Source organism: Silene latifolia, chromosome 5 (genome assembly GCF_048544455.1).
Source record: "Silene latifolia isolate original U9 population chromosome 5, ASM4854445v1, whole genome shotgun sequence".
Lineage (NCBI taxonomy): Eukaryota > Viridiplantae > Streptophyta > Magnoliopsida > Caryophyllales > Caryophyllaceae > Silene > Silene latifolia.
In genome coordinates, this window is record NC_133530.1 from 23,329,074 (window position 1) to 23,351,686 (window position 22,613).

The window sequence follows — 22,613 nt, forward strand, 5'->3', positions numbered from 1 at the left end:
GCTCAAGACTTTGCTTGACCCAACTACAATTATGGTTCATTGTAGGCCTGTACGAGATCACTAGCCCGTAAAATAACACAAACATACATGTTTCGGAATTATTATTGAAGAAACCCAATTTGATTAAGATAGTGTTGATGATGCCTTAAGACAAATTAATCTCATTTGTTATTTAATTGTGTGCCTTTTAAGTTTAACCATGTAGCATGAAACTCCAATTGTCAATTCAAGGTTATCAAGAATGTCATCATGAAGATCAAAGATGAAGATTGTCATTAGTGCTAATGTCATGTGTTGTAAGGTGATCGTTTAACACGAATTTACGTTTAGGTGCAAAAACAACAGTTGAGTCAACAGTTAATTAAGGCTCGTCTTTGAAAGAAATATTTCGAAAATATTTGAATCTTTGTTAAAGTGCTTTCAATGTTCACAAATGTTTTCTGAAATTATTTTGAAGTCTTTTAAAGAATATAGAGCTTTCAATGACTTGCTAAGGAGTTTGCTTGCACAATAAGACACTTACTATAAATGGATTGTTTGCTTTTACATTTATGGAAATGTTTATGGTTCCCATAAACACAACCATTTATGTTTGTTTCTTGTTGAAAAACCCAGCCTATTTTTGTATGTGTGCACAACCTGATTTCTTGCAATCTTAGGCACCGATTTCTTGAGGAAGAATACTCGGTTTCTTGGTGAAGATTTCGGTTGGCTTTGCATGTTGCCCAAGCAAAATACTTACATTATTTTAATCACTTGTGCTTATGAGTGTAAGATATTTTAATGTAAAGTATACTACTTGAACATTATAAATAGCTTGCTTAATTCATTTTTACAAGTGTGCAACAAACGAGTTTTAAACTGAAAAAGACTTAAGCTTTCAATCGAGTAAATTAACTTTGCAAAACCGTTTATCATTTTCAAATCTTTGAATATTTTGCAAGTTTGTTTATTTATCTTTTGAGTCTTTTACTTGAGTTTGTTGTTGCACCTAGTCGTTTTAGTTGTGTTCAAGGATCCCGTATTTTGTACTTAAACTTTATCTCCTCCGTTCAATTGAGTGAACAATATTGGGATAAGTGGTCTTGTAACAAACGGGTAGAACCAAAGTCTTAGGATAGAGTTATCCTTAAGCACGAAGTCTTCGAAACGGAGTAGCTTTTGAGCATGAAGTCTTTCGGCGGAGTAGCCCAAAGCAAAAGTCTTATTGCGAAGTAGCTTTAAGCAAGGAGTCTTTCGGCGGAGTAGCCCAAAGCAAAAGTCTTGGAAGCGGAGTAGCTTTTAAGCATTAGAAACCGGAGTAGGTTGGGGAGTTGTTTTATTATTCGGGGTGGTCTTAGTTTGTATGAGTTTACTTCTGAGACGTTTAATAAAATAGCGCTGGACGTAGGTCGCGGAGTAGTGACCGAACCAGTTTTAAAAACATCGTTAGTCGTGTCTATTTCATTTTATTTCCGCTTCACACTCTACTCACGTTTTTATCTACAGAATCAACTGTTGAGTACACTCAGAACTTCGCTTTGAATCGTTGTTGAATACTTCTAACTCTCTAGTTCTAAGTATCGACTCCTCCTTTCATTTAAGCATTGTTTAAAGTGTTTAAGAGTTTTAAAAAGCTTTCATTAAGCTTAAATTTTTAAATAGACACCTAATTCACCCTCTCCCCCTCTTAGGTGCCCTCGTCCGTGACTCTTCAATTGGTATCAGAGCCTTGTGCTCTTGATAACTGGTTAACTACCAGTGAGTTGATCCTATAGTCATGGACGGAAAACATACTAAGTACCCTATATTCAAAGGGGATAACTACTCCTGGTGGAAGCACCGTATGGAACGCTATGTCAAAAGTACGGATTATGAGTGTTGCGTCATTATTCAAAAGGGTCCCCTTGCTATAACGGTTACTGACTCTGATGGGAACAGTGCCGTAAAAAGTGAGGAAAGTTATGTCGAGGCTGACTATCGTAAAGTCGAGAAAAATTCTAAAGCCATGTCCATTCTTCAATATGGCATCGGTGAACAAGATATCAATCGCATCTCCGGATGTACCTCGGCTAAAGAGATTTGGGACAAGTTAAATCTTGCTTATGAAGGAACGTCCCAAGTCAAGAAGCATCGTATTGACCTTCTCATGCAACAATATGAAATGTTCAATATGATGAAAGATGAGTCAATCAATGGTCTTTCTTCTCGCTTTTCTAGTATTGTTAACGAACTTAAAGGTCTAGCTAGAGAGTTTGAATCCGAGGATATAGTCCGAAAGATCCTTCGTAGCCTAAGTGATAAATGGCAACCGAAGGTGACGGCTATAGAGGAGGCTAAAGATCTGTCCAAATTGTCCCTCAATGAGCTAATGGGTTCACTCATGGCACACGAGTTAAATCTCGCAAAGCGCTCGGGTGAAAGTTCCAAAGCTAGAGGTTTCGCTCTCAAATCAACCTCAAGTGATGAGGAAGATGATGGAGATGACGAGCAAGCCATGTACTCACGTAACATGGCGGATATGATCAATAGTCACAATCCTAAGAAGTTCAACAATACTAACAAAAAAAGTTTTCAAAAGAAGAAATCTTATTCCACGGTGGCTTGTTTCAAATGTTGTGAGAAAGGTCACCTTATCAAATATTGCCCCAAGTGGAATGAGTTCAAATCTAGAGAAAAACGAGATTTTGCAAAGAAAGATTTTAAGCATAAAGTCATATCTGCAATATGGGGTGTATCTGATTCCGATGAGGATGAAGTCCTTGAGGAAGAATTAGATGCCAAAGTTTGTATGACAACTCGTCTTGATCTTGACGGACCCAAGTCTTCAAAGAAAGAATCCGCACTCTGTCTTATGGCGCACTCCGACGACTCCAGTGATGACTCCGACACCGAGGTAATGAATCTCAAGAACAAGGTGAGAACTCTTTCTAAGGATAAGCTTTGTTTGATGTTTGATGATGTACTTGATAAGAGTCTTGCTAAAATCGATAAACTCTATGACTTGCAAACTCAAATTGAGGAAATTGCTGAAGAAAATGTTGGTCTTAGAGAGTGTCTAGACGAGATAAAAGAAAGTAACATCATTCCATCACTCAGAAAAGAAATTAAAAAATTGAGGAAAGAAAACCTTGTTCTCACGAATATTGTTAGCTCGTCAAAATCAACAGTTGCCTCAACTGTTGTTTCTGATGTTGAAAAAGAAAACGAGTCTTTAATTATTCAAGTTGATATTTTGATTAAAAAACGAGACTCACTACTAGCTGACCTTACCTCGTGTCGACATGATAATAAGCAACTTGAAGAAATTGCTATGTTGCTTAGTGATGAATGTAGTCATGCTAAATCCGCTTTCGATAAAGTAGGCAAACTAAATCTTGACCATCTTGCTAAAATTGAAACATTGACCAAAGAGTTGCATGATGCTAAAGAGTTTTATAGGAAATGGGAAGGTAGCCAAAACATTTTAGACTCCCTCATAAATCAGTCCCAAAAATCTGAAGAGAAAGCTGGACTTGGTTTCCAAAGTAACAGATTGATGAATCTGAACTTTAAAACCAGGAACCAAGCAAGACTGATTTTCGAAGGACAAAATATGCAGGCCTTCCTGAGTATATTATTTGCAACTTTTGTGGTAAGATTGGTCATGACTTTAATGGTTGTCCTAACCGACTAAACGACTTAAATAAGAACATCAAGGTTGCGAAAAAGGAGTGGGTTCGCAAATATTTGATTAACAATGGAACTCACAAAAAAGGATCCAAATTCGTTTGGATTCCTAAACTAACCTCTTGATTTCTTATAGGCATTAGTGAGAGGCAGCAGCAATTGGTACTTGGACAGTGGATGTTCATGTCATATGACAGGAACTAGAAACCAATTTCTCTCACTAGAAGCCTACAATGGTGGCACCGTGACGTTTGGTGACAATAAGAAAGGTGAAATTATTTCAATCGGGAAGGTTGGTAAGTCATCGTCACAATGTGTCGACAAAGTGTTGTTTGTCAAAGGTTTGAAGCATAATCTCCTTAGAATATCTCAAATGTGTGATAATGGTAATATCGTTGAATTTTGTGCCAGTGAATATCGTGTCTTAGATGGTAATACAAGGGAAGTTGTTCTAGAAGGAAAACGTGTTAAAGATGTTTACTTGACTAATCTTTTTGCATTGTCTAGTCGTACCATGTCTTATATGAGTGCTTTGAAAAAGAACGACCCATGGCTTTGGCATAAGAGATTAGGTCACGTAAATGCTAGAACATTGAACACCCTTAAGCGACTTGACTTAGTCGACGGCATTCCTAATATGAAATTTGATTTTAATAGCTTGTGTGATGATTGTGCTAAGGGGAAGCAAGTAAGAAGCTCCTTTAAATCCAAAAAGTTCGTTAGTACATCTAAACCTCTTGAGTTACTTCATATTGATTTATGTGGTCCAATGCGTGTTAGAAGTAAAGGAGGTAGTCGTTTCTTATGTGTGATTGTTGACGATTTTTCACGATTTGTTTGGCTTCTCTACATGAGTTATAAAGATGAAATATTTGATGAATTTTTAATTTGGTTGAAAAAGGTCCAAAACAAGTTTGATAAAAAGCTCATATCTTTGACATCCGACCATGGAATCGAATTTGAAAATTCCTCATTTATTACTTATTGTGATGAGCACGGTATTAGCCATAACTTTTCCGCGCGTGCTACACCTCAACAAAACGGGGTTGTAGAGCGTATGAACCGTACACTTGAAAACATGGCTAGGACTATGCTCATTACTAGTAAGTTGCCAAAGAATTTTTGGGCCGAAGCCGTCAACACATCATGTCACATTTATAACCGTGTTATGATCCGAAAAATGCTTAACAAAACACCCTACGAGTTGCTTAAAGGAAGAAAACCTAATTTATCCTATTTGAAATGCTTTGGAAGCAAATGTTTTGTTCACAACAATGGAAAGGATAATTTGGGTAAATTTGATGCTCGTAGTGATGAGGCCGTATTTGTCGGTTATTCGGATCGTAGCAAGGCTTATAAAGTGTATAATAAACGAACCATGAAAATGGAAGAAAGTGTGCATGTCATATTTGATGAGTCTAGTCTTTTTCATTCTAATACACAGGAAGAGGATGATGAAGATGATGAGGACTATGAGCTTGGAATGATCCGACATGACATGGATGATGTACACGAGGAGAACGAACAAGAGGAGCAGAATCAACAGTCGGATCAACTGTTGATTGAAGGAACTGGCCAAGAGACAGGAGGAACAGAACCACTTGAACCACAAAATGAGGCTACGACATCCAGGGGGAATGAGGGTACACTTGAACAAAATGAACAAACAGAAACAAACCCTCAAACACAAAATGAACCAGAACCAACAGCAGTTGAGCGAATCTGTTGAGTCGAACCCCAAGAAGCCTCATCATCCTTAATCGTACCAAAGAAGTGGAAACACCAAAAATCTCACCCCCTTTCTAACTTGACCAGTGACTTGAATTCGGGAAGGAAAACAAGATCATCCCTCAATGATTTCTTTGCATCTCATGCGTTCCTCTCACAAATTGAACCGACGAACATCACCATGGCTCTTGAAGATCCGAGTTGGGTGATGGAAATGCAAGAGGAACTAAATCAATTCAGAAGGAATGAGGTATGGCATCTTGTCCCTAGACCTACTGGTTGTACCGTGATTGGTACCAAATGGGTCTTTCGCAATAAGCTATATGATTCGGGCAATATCGTAAGGAATAAAGCTAGACTAGTGGTGCAAGGATTTAAACAACAAGAAGGCATTGATTATAATGAAACCTTCGCACCAGTAGCTAGGCTTGAAGCCATACGTATGCTCATAACTTTTGCAGCTCACAAAGGCATCAAACTGTTTCAAATGGATGTCAAAACAGCTTTTCTAAATGGTTATTTAGAAGAAGAGGTCTTTGTGGAGCAACCACCGGGTTTTATGAACAATGAATTTCCAAACCATGTTTTTAAATTGGACAAGGCGCTTTATGGTTTAAAACAGGCTTCAAGAGCTTGGTATGATCGCTTGTCAAAATTTCTTTTGGAAAATGGTTTTTTACGTGGATCGGTTGATAAGACATTGTTCATAAAGTCATAGTGTGGTGAACTGTTGATTGTACAGATTTATGTCGATGACATAATATTTGGTGCAACGAATGAACTCCTTTATTTGTACTTTTCGGAACTAATGAAATCTGAGTTTGAGATGAGTATAATGGGAGAACTAGGTTTCTTCTTTGGGCTTCAAATCAAGCAAACTCAAGATGGTGTGATGATTCATCAACAAAAGTACATAAAGGAGATGCTATGTAAGTTCGATATGACTAATTCTAAACCTTTCTCTACACCTATGGTTTCGTCCACAAAGCTTGACAAAGATGAGAATGGTAAGAAAGTTGATGAAACGATGTATCGAGTTATGATCGGTTCATTACTTTATTTGACCGCTAGTCGACCGGATATTTTATATAGTGTATGTCTATGTGCTCGTTTCCAAGCTAGTCCTAGAGAATCGCATTTCATTGCCGTAAAACGTATTCTTAGGTATTTAGTTGGAACGTCTAATTTGTATCTTTGGTATCCCTCACATTGTCCTTTTGAGCTTTTAGGATACTCGGATGCAGATCATGCCGGAAGCGTTGTTGATCGAAAGAGTACATCCGGGATGGCTACTTTCTTAGGTCCGTGTTTGATCTCATGGGCGTCAAAGAAACAAAACACCGTTGCTCTTTACACCGCTGAAAGCGAGTACGTAAGTGCCGCATTGTGTTGCGCGCAAGTTCTTTGGGTTCGACAACAACTAAGGGACTATGGTATTATCTTTGATTCAACTCCTATCTTTTGTGATAATACTAGTGCCATTAACATTTCAAAAAACCCTATACAACACTCAAGGACTAAGCATATTGACATAAGACATCATTTTTTACGTGATCATGTGGAAAAAGGTCAAATTCGTCTTAAATTTTGTAGAACGGAAGATCAAATAGCCGACATTTTTACAAAACCGCTTGAAAGAGAACAATTCGTAAAACTTTGGTTGGAAATTGGTTTGTTGGATTCCGCGTAAAATTTTATGACGACTTGCCCTCAATGATTGACTAGAGTAGATGTTACATTTGTTTTTATAAGTGATTATGTGTTAGTATTACTCAATGAATTAGATGATTAATTTGCATGTAAATCCAATGGTAAAGATATTGTTCACATGGAGCCACTCAACCATCATCTAACCATCAAATCTCCTTTTCCCATTACCCATATCCTAGCCGCCTAAACCCCACCTAACCGGCTACACCCACCTTCCTCTCAACTAATCAAATAAAAAAGCCTAAAACACTATTCACCTCATTTACTACATGTACAATTTTTCAACTCTTAAATGATGACCTCCTTAATCACTTTCAAAATATTCAAAAAATTACATCTTCCCCAAATATTCTCCAAAACCGTCCTACACATCCCTCTACCAACTGTCACTTTTACTTTCACTATAAGAATTATGCCTCCAAAATCAACTAAGAAAACCTTGAAGGAAATCCGAGACTCCTACAAACCGAAAATACCATCGGTTGAACCACAAATCGAATGTTTTGGATCAAAAACTGCCAAAAATAAAAAACCACCAAAGAAACCTAGAGTTTTTGTGTCTAATACCCCTATGACAAGAAAGAAATCAGTTGCTAATCGTCCTAAAACACCTGCCGAGGCTAGGAGATTCTCAAGTCGGGTGTTCAATCAAAAATTCAATTTGAATATGCCGCATGCAACCGAAACCGAGGGTGAAGAAGGAAGCTCACGAGTTGTTGGTGAAGTTGATGATGATGGAAATCCAATCATTCAAGAAGTTGAGGAAGTTGATGTTGGTGTTGGTAAGGAAAGTGAAAAAGATGAGGAGATTGTTGATGAGGATGCCGAGAAGGAAGGAGAGAAAAACAGTGAGGAAAAGAAAAATGAAAGTGAAGAGGAGAATGAGGAAAACATTGAAAAACAAAAGGAAAATAGTGTTGAAAAATCAATTGAAAAAAGTGAGGAAAAGAAAAGAGTGTTGAGAATGTTGTTGAGGAATCCGGTGAGAAGAGTAATGGGAAATCGAAATCGAAATCGAAGGGAAGTGTTGGTAGTGATGAAATGTTGAAGGATATGGTTGGTAATAAAAGGAGAAAAAGGAAAGGCAAAACCGTGAGTGAGGCAACGGTTGTGGAAACGGAAATTGACACGGAGAAATTGAATGCCCTCTTTAATGATGACGAGTTATTCAAGGAGGAAACCGTTCCCAAACCGAAAGGCAAAGCAAGGAGAGTGTCCACTCGGGTTATCTCAAGGAAAAGGAAAGTGGAGGAAATGGCAAAGGAAGTCTATGAATCAAATAGTGCTATGATTGCTATTGAGCAACCTCTTGATGAGAACAAGTCCAAGGCACTCGAGATTCTTCATGGGTATCACTTTCCAAAGGATATATTTGATTGTTGCAAGCATGTCATCCAAGGAAACTTTAAGTCGGGCCGTCGCTATGAACTCGAATGGTATGATTCGTCCCCCGCTTTTAAATTCTTTAAAGATGCAATTCACGCACAAAAGTGGGAGAGTCTTCTTAATCTCTATAACCGAGTTTATTTAGCAGAGATTGTTCAATTTTATACTACGGTCAAAGTCGATGTCCAATCGGGTAATCTTACCGCCGTTATCAATAACAAACCCTTGTGTCTCAATGTTGAAATTGTTGGAAATTTACTCGGTATTCCTACAACTGGGTTGTCCTCATTTCTTAAGGGTGGTTGGCCGACTATTGATGGTATAAGTTCCTTGACCGTTACAAAGTTTCTAAGTCCCAAAGCTACGTCTCCTATCACACTAAAACCGAGAGAAATCAAAATAAACCACCGGTTCTTTTTCAATTTCATTTATCGAACCTTGATTCCATGTAATGAGAGCCGTGGTGTGTGTGGTGTGCTAGACATGTGGTTGATTTATTATCTTGCTAAACACCTTCAAATTAACCTACCCGCTTTGATGTTCTTTCACATTGATCATCTTGCTAAGTTAGTAGAGAAGCGTAAGGTTGATAGTTCCACCGTGTTAGCATATGGGATGTGGTTATCGGTCATTTTCGAGAAATTGGATATTGTGGACTCGACTAGTTTCGGTGTGGATCACATGTGTGACACTATGACCTCGGGAGTTTTATCACAAATGTACTTGAAAATTGATGGTGATAAACTTGCTCGTATTTGGTCGGGTATGAAGGCTACGGATGTCTCCTCCTCCTCTATGCAATCGTCTTTTATGACACGTCTCACTAAGGATGTTAAAGCCTTGTTGGATCTCCAACATGCTCAAATGAGTGAGATTTCGGGTCTTCGTTTGGAAGTGTCGGGTTTGCATAAGGAACTCAAGGAGGTTAAGGGTCAAAATGAAGAGCTTATGGAGATGGTTCACGGGTTGGTTGGAGAAGAGGATTGTAACACCCCTCATTTTCTCGGCTAAATTAAAATTAACTTTTACATATAAAACTCGCCGAAATACAGAGATATTACAATTAATATACAAAGTTTTCTTACAAAATGTCTCCTAAACCAAAATATACAAAATGAACATAAACTTTTACAAACACTTTAAATAAAATCTTGTCTTGAAATAAAATCCTTTTTGAACAGCAGCGAAAGACCTGAAAGCAAAACCAGAAGACAGAGGACTACCTCCATGACGAGTAGCCCAGAAGGGAGAAAACACGTCAGCCGGAAAGCTGTGTAACAGATAATACCTCAATATGAGTATAATAGTTTTTAGTCATGGCGTGGAAACACAGACACGTAAAAATAAAAATAAACAGAGAGAATAATAAAAACACTCCCCGATAACTAAACTCAAACTTAAACTTACTGCATAATATAATAGACACTCTCATCCCAATAATTAACTCAATCTCAACTCATTACTCCATCTCACTCATTACTCGGTCTCATAATATAGTACTCCAAAGTAACCAGTACTGCATTCTAATCGTCAACCCTAAGACCAGGACAAGGAGTGAGTGAACTGGCGGACAAAACCGCTAAACAATATTTCAATCTTAATATCGATTCAAACTCAAATAACTCAACAACCATGGTCACGTTGGACCGTAAAGATAACTCGGCTCAAAGGCCCCATAACTCATAACTCAACACTAGTAACCAATTTCCATCTCAATTTCAATATCGATATTATCAAATATTCTTTTAAAGAACTGCTCAACACTCAGAGTAAAACTTCTAGCTACTCACCCACATGTCAAGGTCAAAGAAATCAACAACTCAAACACGATACGTAAAAAACCAATTTTAATTCCAAGGAAATCAATGTCTGGACTCACAAGGTCCAAATAATAAATCTTGATAACAAATATTGTTCCAGCGTGCTAACCTTAATTAAGTAGATACCAATGTAATGACTTATGTCCTTTATTGTTGTTTGCCACCCAACAATCCCATCGACTAATTAAGTAATTCTCTTAATCAACTTGGTAATTGCCTCTGAATCCAGTACATCCAAACTAATATACTCCGTATAATTCACCACGATACGGCATCCATAAACATACTCTAAAACCTCAACAATAATGATAGACACTAACCCATCTTGCCATTAATCTACATGACAGAGAAGATAAAATAACTACTAATATGTATATATAGACTATTCCTCGATAAACCATGATAAAAGTAATATTCTCAATACACTAACGTAAACTAGCAAAAATGCTAGTCAACTTCATACTCTGAATTTCACAAGTGTCTGATCACTACTTAACACAAACCCATAAGCAAAGTATTGATTTTTCTATCACTATGATACTTAATCCAACATATATGCAACCATGCTTTACCATCTACCAATCTCACAATCAAATCTACTAAAATTAAATACTCCCTCCTATTCACTATATTCTTCCCTATTTCCTTATTCGGATTATTCGGGTTTTCTTCCCTATTTCCTTTTTTGGGTTGATTTGTGTGGTCCAAATTAAATTGCATGTGGGGTAGTGTGTTTTGTGTGGTCCAAATTCAGTTTCTTATTTCTTGTGCAAAAAGGAAAGGGGAAGAATATAGTGAATAGGAGGGAGTATACTACTAGTACATGCTATATATAATACAAACTACCAAACGGAACAATCATTATAAACCAACGTATACAATTATGTTAGGACTGCGCCTTACAAGAGTGTCTAATGGCTGAGGTAGGATTCACCCTACCTCATATGTTTGCCCGGCTCGCCACTGCGGGTTGTGAGCCACACTATAATTTTCTAAGCTCGCCACTGCGGGTTGTGAGCCAAATTATAATCCTCACTAAAGGCATTTTTGGTATATGCCCAGCTCGCCACTGCGGGTTATGAGCCAAATTATATTCTTCTAGTCTTACGACTTTGAATTATAAATGGTAAATTCCGAAAGAAAGCTGAGTTGTCATATTGTCAAAGGCTCCATAATGAACCATGCTCAAACACTTAGAGTACAAGAGTCTAAGCTACTATCCCACAAAATCTGGTCAAAGGGAACGGCAATTTAAACACAATACAAGGAGACTAAACTCAATCTTAAGGTCATATATTTAGCCTCAAAGCAAAGGACAAGTTTCATATAAAATGGAGTAATAAACAAGTCTTATTTATCCATACTCTAACCTCAAGGCTATAGGCTTAAAGAGGAATCGTATTACATCACCATAAATTTGTGACGCCATAACTTACATGTTTGTCTAATAGTCAACCCAAGCTTCTCATCTTTGCCATGAAAACATATAATCCTTGAGTCACAACCAATCAATTCAACTCATATACCATTAAAATCTAGCCAAACCCATCTCAAAAGCAAGAAAAATGAGATATAGTACTAGTAATTTCTATATATAATAGGAATACAAATTAGCATTCATTTAAACCACCAGCCACAATTACTTTTTATCAAATCAACACATATTCTTTCATTCCTGAACAATAATACTAATAATAGGGGCGGTAGAATCGTGTTACCTCAAAAGTGGTACAAAGACGCTGTGGAAAGATTATCAACATCATTGAAATAGTGATAAAACTGACGGAAGAAAACACGGCATGATGTCCAGCAACAAGATGTCATAGTTTGATTGTGATTGATAAATTTTGATCTTTGATGATCTAGATGATTAATATCACAAGGATTCTACAATAAGAATGGCAGGGAACAAGATTTGAGAGAAATCCAAGATAATTGGATCTAAGGGAGGCTGATAAAGGGCCACGCCCTATGTATTTTAATTTCTTAAACTTCTTTAGCGGTGGAATTTTGTTTACGTGTAGGGTTTTTGTCAAATGACTTGACCCGACTCTATTTCATAAAGAAAGCAATCCGAAAACTTCTCCCCTTTGCTAAAAATCAACAATAAAAATTGTAATTAAAAATTAAAAAAAAAATGTAATTAAATGGTATTTCAAATTACTTTAAATATTTGGGGTATTACAAGGATACCGATGAAGTTGATGATTGATCTCTTGCTCATAACCGTACCTAGCCTATGCCGTATGTCGTACCAAGCCTTTTGCCATAACCATGCCTAATGCCTAATCAAAACAAAAGCCTTTCTATCCCTTTTTACCTTGGCTTTGTGTTTGTGATTTATTTTACTAATATTGGTTATGTTGTTAATTGTTGAACAATTTGTTTTGTATAACTCTAATCCTTATTTAGACTTGTGTTCTTCCTACTTGATGATGTCAAGAGGGGGAAGTTGTTTAAAATTGCAGGTGGTGATTCAATGACTCTTAGGCTTGCGTACACCGTATCTATGTTTGCTTGACGATAATATGTTCTACCTAGGCTAACGAAAAATTTGACTAATTTTCAATGACCATGTATTTATGCATCTTATTTTGATCATGTTTTGACTTGTTAACCTTGACCATGGATTAAGGGGGAATTGCTGTAACACCCCCTCATACCAAGGTACCTTACCAAGGACTACCCTAGCATGAAAGGCTGTTACCATCTCGGTTTCCCGAGGTTAGTATATCAAAGTTACAAATTCCAAACAACATTTATTAAAGTATAAAAGTTAAAGATTACATTATCTCAGACCAACTCAAACTAAATGTACAAGGTCTCAATACAAAAGACATCCAAGACATCTAAACTCATAACAACGGAAGCTAGACTTGACGTGATGACTCCCTATGACTGTCCCATAGCTAAACATCTGCATTACCTGTCACAATCTGCTCACCATCCCCGAATGGATCACCGCAGGTTTTACAAAACAACAACACGGGGTCAGTACTACTCAATCAATATAAGACAACAACAATACAACCAGCTGATCATCGATCTCACACAGTAACCGACTACACACCGAAGTGTGTAGCCCTGCCAGATTACCCATCGCAACAGGTAATCCTCGCCGCCAGTGGGTGACCGCAGCCCATCCCCACCTAGTCCAGCTCATCAACGAGCGACTAACAATCCCTGTCCCATAATGTGCACATCTCCTCCCGTGACGGGTTCCACGGAGGGCGAACTAGGGTGTGAAGCCACTCCCGCAAGTGACTCCACCACAATCACACACACAGCATCACAGCTGTCACAACACCACCATCGTCACGGCACAACCACACCAATACCGTCACCACAACACCCAACCTCCGATGATCAGCAGATAACAACAATTATAAAACATATGCAATCTCAATCAATTAACAGTACTGAGTAGGAGAAACCCTACCTTTTCGCAATCCGCTATGCTGCAATCAATCATACAAATGCATAACAATTACCACATCGTCACCTACAACAACAATCACATAATTCCAATCACTAACTGCAAAACCCTATTTCCCCCAATTCATGATCAAAGACAAACCCTAAATATCAATCATTGAATATAAGGATGGGGACTTACCGAAGATGAATCAAAGGAAAGAATACAATTGCTATGATCACCCAAAGGAGAGATTCAGAGATGATGAGAGCGTCGTAGGATGTTTTAGGTTTTGTAAATTGTAATTAGAAACTGTTTATCGTAATATATAACGCCCTAACCATTCCCAAATAAAGCCGCGGAAATAATACTCGACGGACCGGAATACTCGGTCGAGTATAGAGCATACTCGGCCGAGTATCCTCTACTCGGTCGAGTATTCATCATACTCGGCCGAGTATTCCTCGGCAGAAGCCCAGCAGAATACACTTTTGACATTACTCGGCCGAGTAGGAACTACTCGGTCGAGTACTTAGCTTATAAAAATCCGTAGTGTTACAATCTTCCCCCCTTAAAAAGAACTTCGTCCCCGAAGTTCCAACCCAACCTATAAAACATGGACATCTAACACTAACTCCACAAACCACTCTTCCTTCCACAACATGGCTCACGATATCGTCTCAACCATAGCATAGGCTCCCAATACTGACTCCATAACATTACCGAAAAGCCACAATATAATGTCGCCAACTCTGTCTCACCTCGATAACCCTCACTAGCAACTCAATACCAAGACAATCCACAAAAGAAGATCAACCATCAAAACGGAATGTTACATTCTACCACTCTTAAAAGAAACTTCGTCCTCGAAGTTTACTCACACTCATCAACATCATCATCCAACTGCCAAAACTCTCGAACTCATAAACATCGAACTAATACAAGCACAGCCATGGTCTTTTAACATTATCAAACACTATATGTACCCATCCATTCCTTATGTTACACCAACACTCTACGTCCAATAATATTACGACATGTACAACCCTCAACCGCTCTTTGCCGCATCCTACTCCTCTTAAGACACATGTTACGTCCTCGTAACTCACTAATACTAGATCCTTAGCTATACCTCTCATTATCTTCATCACCACCGCATGTGAAAGATACCCGCCTATAATCTAAACACTTACTATTCCTATATCCAAGGCTCTCTTACTTAAACAGTTCTCATACCTCAACTCATTCTGCACTCCATCTAACCAATACCACACAATCCTGATCATAACAAACACTCTAACTCTTCAACATTACCGCAACACGACATACCTCTCTATATAAACTCTTTAAAACTCTTATCGCCAAAAGCATAACTTACGACCCATACTTGTTACGTACACTCACACTAGATCCTCAAGTTCCTTTCTTTCATTACCGCAAGACTCATACATAACTTAACACGACACTAATTACCCAACACCCTACACTCGTTGTCTCAACAAAGGATTATGAACCACCTGCATATATCAGATCATTACCACACATGTTCCACGAATCGCTTGCCATTACCATGTCTACCAAAGCCTTATCTAGAACAAGATCAAAATTACTGTAACAACCTAACACAACTGTGTCCCATCAACAGAATATCACTATACCATGACAACAACGAAAACATATACAACTCTTTTTCATATCATACTCTACCCTCATTCCCAAACTGAAACTGGTAAGAAACATCAACAAACAAAACCACAGTCTACAGGTTCAACCAAAACTCACAAGGAACAGCAGCAAACAAAACAACAATCTATGTTTAACTGGTATGCACTTTCGAAAACTCATATCATAATCATCTCACCTACTCCACCATAACCGGTGACGGCATCGCAACACCGCCACCAACAGCCGCACCGCAGTGCGAAAATGCCCGCATCACAACATAAAGTACCATGCCCGGACCACCACTCGAGGCACAACAACCACATCGATAATCATCACAATCACATATAATTCCCATAAACACTGACTCAGTATGACATTTCGAACAAGAAAACTCATTCAAAACCGTTTTACTAGATTATAACACAACATATTATACGGAATAAACTGACAAGAATCTCATGAACATTATCCTTACCATTTCACGGAGTAAACATGTATCATCAATACACATAAAATTTTAACTATCCATGCCAGATCAATCAAATTATTACCTTTTGAACATCATTCCATTAGTATACCATACCCAACATAAATTACAACACATTCATATAACAACTTTATAATTATCACACCATACCACTTCTTGTGAGGTCAGAACCTCACACAAACATTTACACATATCATAGACCCACAATCACATCCAACTAGTTAATCCTGATCACGTAAGTTACCACCTGTTAAAAGTTACCTCTCACCCGAGCTTAACTCGTACACCCCTCATAACATATTCTCCCATTCGCATAACCATTACCCCCTGCCAAATGTAACCATACCATTAATACTCAACTACTAACAACCGCCTCATATAACCACATCTTATACTCTCTCACAACCTTACATATCTATCTGGTCTCTACAAAATCAACCTCATTAGAACAACTAGTTTCCCTAAAGCAACATCATCCTCAACCACTAGTGACAATACTATGGCACCAACATCCTTCATGTGACTACTCTCTTACTATCACTTCTTAATATCACAATCCGTTTTCTCTCTTTGGTTATCATCCCAAATAACGAACATCCAATCCATCAACAAGATTTACCTCAACATTATTCCCAATTCTATCCTTTATCATATCGTTACCTAACTCTCCACCAAAATCTCAGATCGTGCAAACACTCTACAAGCTCCTTATTCCCTTAATACCTCGAAACTCACGGCAAACACGTCGTCCTGCTCTCCTATATAACCATTAACTCACACCCTCTAGTGGGGATATCGTACATTTCATAATTTCCTACCTTCATGCTCCTTAACTCCGATCAACGTTCTCTCAACTTACTTCCATCCCTCTTTCCCTCCTTTTACTCAATAATGTCAATTAATAAGTCATCTCCTTTCTCTTTCTACCTAACTCTTTAGTCATTTGTTTATTTTCCATAGCTCCACAACTCTAATTCCCTTAATTCATATCAATATCTTATCATCCTTCTTATCATTTATCATCTCTCATCTTGCTTCACACTCACCCTTGTCACCATCAAGTCCACGCACTAACAGTTACTCTTCAATTAGTCGTATCTCCCTTTCGCATCTCTAGAAACCAAAATTCACTTCATACCGTTTGTCCAAAGAATTACACACTAGGCTCACCCCTTGATATTCCAACTTCCCAAACTTAGCCACTATCTACAAATCCACATCGCGACATAACTTTCTTTAAGTTCACTATATACCTTTCTTTCCTATCTTCTTACAACAACCTTCCATTACATATATCCTTAAGCAACTCTATACTAACTGTCTTCCTCCATAAATCCTTACACATCTAAATATGCCACTATTCGTATCCCTTATCTCAATCTTTCATTCTCATGCTTCTTTACACTTACATCACCCTTGCCCATATACACTTACTTTTATACTACTCAATACACGACTATATCACTCATCATATCTCACAAAACATGCTCTTTACCTCGATTAGCTCATCATTCTTCCCTTTTCTTTTTCCACTATCCTTCACAACCACATTAACACATGTCTTCCTTACCCAACACATGTCCCTCATAAGCCATCATTCTCCATGTCATAACTTCCGGTAACTTACGTATCAAAACCGTCTCACATATAAAAGAAGGCGTTAAGACTCAAAACATGTATGTGTATATACCCTACGACTCAAAACAATGTAAAAACATAGCCACCGGCTCAAAACAAAAGTAAGAACATAACCACCAACTCAAAACAAAAGTAAGAACATAGCCACCGACTCAAAGTGGCCGCCCAATGAGGTACTCGGCCGAGTACATAACATACTAGGTCGAGTACTGTGCTCGGTCGAGTAACTATATTACTCGGTCGAGTTTTCGACTCCAGAAGCAAACTCAATTGTCGCAGAAGGATTACTCGGTCGAGTATTGGGAATACTCGGCCGAGTAGACCTTACTCGGTCGAGTATGAGACTACTCGGCCGAGTTCACGACTCCAGACGCTAAACAGTATTATCACAGAGGAATTACTCGGCCGAATATGGAATACTCGGTCGAGTATAAAAGATACTCGGCCGAGTAGGGACTACTCGGTCGAGTATCGGCGCAGTTCTCAGCACCGTCCAGTTTTCGTAAAACAGTCGTATCTCACTCGTTACTTGGTCGTTTTGGGCGTGTGACCTATCGTTAGAATCGTAAGAAGACAAGCTATCACCTCCAATTGGAATTACAGCAATATCATGTCTATAACTCAACTTATGACAGTTTTAAGACAACCCTTACATAATCGATCATCATACAAATCAAATTTCCTAAACCAAAATAATTTGAACATGCATAAGGCAACAACAACAACTCAATACTTCAAGAAACCAGTACACAAGAGAACTCTTATCATACCCACATGAAAATTAGACACGACGTTCATGTATATAGACACTTGCCCGTAACCATATGCTACTATCAACAATCAAGCATTAACATCATCATGTTCATATGCACATGTACCACTACCATACTTCATGCTAAATATTGAATTAAACAGGTAACATGATCACATTCTTCATGCTCAATATCAATCAGATACAAATTCACAATTCACCTTTCATATTTTACCATGTTCCAACACTTAACATACCAACATATTCATGCTCAAAGTTTAACATCAACAATCCTCGATGCATCTTTCAACAACTATCACATTCCACTTCTTTCATCATTTCACCCAACCATGCACAAGATTCAAACTATAAATATCAAACACACATGACTCAAACATACAACAGTTTCCCCTCATGTGACCGGCTTGAGAACGTAAGGGCCTTAATGCGACTTCGGGACGTCTCCCAAGTCTTTGCGGTAGCTCCAAACAACTCTCCCCGGGTTCATTTTATTTAGACTCCCTAAGTTCATTGGGTTCATTAGTTTTAGGTGCCAGAATCTTCGGCTCTGATACCACTTTGTAACACCCCCTCATACCAAGGTACCTTACCAAGGACTACCCTAGCATGAAAGGCTGTTACCATCTCGGTTTCCCGAGGTTAGTATATCAAAGTTACAAATTCCAAACAACATTTATTAAAGTATAAAAGTTAAAGATTACATTATCTCAGACCAACTCAAACTAAATGTACAAGGTCTCAATACAAAAGACATCCAAGACATCTAAACTCATAACAACGGAAGCTAGACTTGACGTGATGACTCCCCATGACCGTCCCATAGCTAAACATCTCGCATTACATCTGTCACAATCTGCTCACCATCCCCGAATGGATCACCGCAGTTTTACAAAACAACAACACGGGGTCGATACTACAATCAATATAAGACAACAACAATACAACCAGGTGATCATCGATCTCACACAAGAACCGACTACACACCGAAGTGTGTAGCCCCGCCAGATTACCCATCGCAATGTAATCCTCGCCGCCATGGGTGACCGCACCCATCCCCACCTAGTCCAGGCTCATCAACGAGCGACTAACAATCCCCGTCCCATAATGTGCACATCCCCCCGTGACGGGTTCCACGGAGGGCGAACTAGGGTGTGAAGCCACTCCCGCAAGTGACTCCACCACAATCACACACACAGCATCACAGCTGTCACAACACCACCATCGTCACGGCACAACCACACCAATACCGTCACCACAACACCCAACCTCCGATGATCAGCAGATAACAACAATTATAAAACATATGCAATCTCAATCAATTAACAAGATCTTGAGTAGGAGAAACCCTACCTTTTCGCAATCCGCTATCTTTGCAATCAATCATACAAATGCATAACAATTACCACATCGTCACCTACAACAACAATCACATAATTCCAATCACTAACTGCAAAACCCTATTTCCCCTAATTCATGATCAAAGACAAACCCTAAATATCAATCATTGAATATAAGGATGGGGACTTACCGAAGATGAATCAAAGGAAAGAATACAATTGCTATGATCACCCAAAGGAGAGATTCAGAGATGATGAGAGCGTCGTAGGATGTTTTAGGTTTTGTAAATTGTAATTAGAAACTGTTTATCGTAATATATAACGCCCTAACCATTCCCAAATAAAGCCGCGGAAATAATACTCGACGGACCGGAATACTCGGTCAAGTATAGAGCATACTCGGCCGAGTATCCTCTACTCGGTCGAGTATTCATCATACTCGGCCGAGTATTCCTCGGCAGAAGCCCAGCAGAATACACTTTTGACATTACTCGGCCGAGTAGGAACTACTCGGTCGAGTACTTAGCTTATAAAAATCCGTAGTGTTACAATTGCACACTGAATTTTATTTGTCTTGCCATCATCAAAGGGGGAAATTGAAGAAACCCAATTTGATTAAGATAGTGTTGATGATGCCTTAAGACAAATTAATCTCATTTGTTATTTAATTGTGTGCCTCTTAAGTTTAACTATGTAGCATGAAACTCCAATTGTCAATTCAAGGTTATCAAGAATGTCATCATGAAGATCAAAGATGAAGATTGTCATTAGTGCTAATGTCATGTGTTGTAAGGTGATCATTTAACACGAATTTACGTTTAGGTGCAAAAACAACAGTTGAGTCAACAGTTAATTAAGGCTCGTCTTTGAAAGAAATATTTCGAAAATATTTGAATCTTTGTTAAAGTGCTTTCAATGTTCACAAATGTTTTCTGAAATTATTTTGAAGTCTTTTAAAGAATATAGAGCTTTCAATGACTTGCTAAGGAGTTTGCTTGCACAATAAGACACTTACTATAAATGGGTTGTTTGCTTTTACATTTATGGAAATGTTTATGGTTCCCATAAACACAACCATTTATGCTTGTTTCTTGTTGAAAAACCCATCCTATTTTTGTATGTGTGCACAACCTGATTTCTTGCAATCTTAGGCACCGATTTCTTGAGGAAGAATACTCGGTTTCTTGGTGAAGATTTCGGTTGGCTTTGCATGTTGCCCAAGCAAACTACTTACATTATTTTAATCACTTGTGCTTATGAGTGTAAGATATTTTAATGTAAAGTATACTACTTGAACATTATAAATAGCTTGCTTAATTCATTTTTACAAGTGTGCAACAAACGAGTTTTAAACTGAAAAAGACTTAAGCTTTCAATCGAGTAAATTAACTTTGCAAAACCGTTTATCATTTTCAAATCTTTGAATATTTTGCAAGTTTGTTTATTTATCCTTTGAGTCTTTTACTTGAGTTTGTTGTTGCACCTAGTCGTTTTAGTTGTGTTCAAGGATCCTGTGTTTTGTACTTAAACTTTATCTCCTCCGTTCAATTGAGTGAATAACATTGGGATAAGTGGTCTTGTAACTGTAATACCCCGTATTTTATATAATCAATTAAACGGATATTATTATATATTAATTATTATACATTTTATATTACTAATTATATCGGGTTAATTGTTGAGTCGATAATTACGTTAAGCTATCGCAAGTTAATTGAAACGGGTTTTATATAGAATTCGAAAGGTGAGCTAACCCATTTGAGTTGGCCCAATAATCTGTCCAGCCCATTTAACCCTAACCCTAAACCCTAAACCTAATAGTACCCTAATCTCTATCAACCCTACTCCCTCAACCCGCCTCCCTCAACCCGCCTCCCTCACTTCATCAGCTTCAATCTCAACCCTCACGTAAAACGAGAGAGAGAGAGAGAGAGAGAGAGAGAGAGAGCGTGGGTGTTGGCGGCGCAGCAAGGAAGACCTTAGGGTGTTTGTCGACAACCGTGGGTGGCCCTGGTGGCGGTAGAGGTGGCAGGAAAAAGGTAAGAGCAACTCCTTTCCTCTCGTTTTCGCATTTCTGTCGTGTGTTGGTGGTCACATTTGCGTGTCTTAGGGAGGGGATGAGGGTGGTTGGTGTCGGGGTAATGGTAATGGGTGGTGAGTGACGAGTGTAGTGGTGGTGTCATGGTGGTTTTGGGTGGTTATAGTAACGATAAAGGCGGCGGCAGCGACGGGGGAGTAGCAAACGAGTTTAAATGCAGTTTCAGGCGAGTTTAGATGGCTAGGTTGGGGTGGCGCCACCGTGGACTAGGGGGAGGTCGAGACGGTGGTGCCACTGTTTCTGGGTGCGTGGGCTGACGGCGAGCAGAGCCGTGGTGGTTTGACAGGGGTTTGGTGAGTGTTGCGGTGGTGGTGAGTCAAGGACAGTGGGCGGTTGGTGAGGCTTGGCGGTGAACCAGGCCAAATGCCAGCCCTGGTTCGACTCGCCGGCGGCAGTCGACCAAGCTGGTGGTGGTTGTTGGTGGTGGGGTCGAAGTGGGCAGCATGCCTGGTGGTTGTCACGGTGGAGAGGTGGCGCGTGGGAGCGTGGGGATGCGAGTGAAGGGACGGTGGTTGTGGACGGGTTGTGTTTGTTTTGAAACGGGTTTTTTATTAGTTTAATCGTTATAATTCGTTAATCGGTCGTATTATTAATTAATTAATTTAATTCCCGAGTTGATTAAAATAATTAAAGACGAGTTTGGAGTCGGGTGTTGAGTTGTTCAAATGCTGATTCGGGTTTTTCTTAAATCGCATAATTCGTTAATCCTTTAATTATCATTTTGGTTTTAGTTTCGAGTTATTTAAAATAAAATAATAATTAATAATAATTAATTAATTAGAGACGGGTTTGTTAAAATGAAAAAGCTACTATATCGGGAAAGTTTCCATTCTAAGAAATTCTACTTTAGTAACTTTCTATTTTGGGAAGTTGGGGCAAATACTAATCGGGTTATTTTAGTTATCAGTT

General features: G+C 38.6%; 1 protein-coding gene across 1 annotated transcript; it reads left to right on the top strand.

Annotated features, from left to right (window-relative positions):
* The first annotated feature begins 1,759 nt into the window (after positions 1 to 1,759).
* LOC141655062 (uncharacterized) lies at positions 1,760 to 5,377 on the top strand. The gene is made up of 4 exons (XM_074462161.1): positions 1,760 to 1,961; positions 2,220 to 3,506; positions 3,846 to 3,944; positions 5,097 to 5,377. The coding sequence occupies exons 1-4, from the start codon at positions 1,760 to 1,762 to the stop codon at positions 5,375 to 5,377; spliced, it is 1,869 nt and encodes a 622-aa protein (XP_074318262.1).
* The last annotated feature ends 17,236 nt before the right edge of the window (positions 5,378 to 22,613 follow it).

Coding starts and splice junctions, on each gene's coding strand:
- LOC141655062 (XM_074462161.1), top strand. CDS start 1,760: ATGGACGGAAAACATACTAAGTACCCTATATTCAAAGGGGATAACTAC. Junction 3,507..3,845: donor AGCTGGACTTGGTTTCCAAA/GTAACAGATTGA, acceptor GTCATATGACAG/GAACTAGAAACCAATTTCTC. Junction 3,945..5,096: donor TATTTCAATCGGGAAGGTTG/GTAAGTCATCGT, acceptor ATACACAGGAAG/AGGATGATGAAGATGATGAG.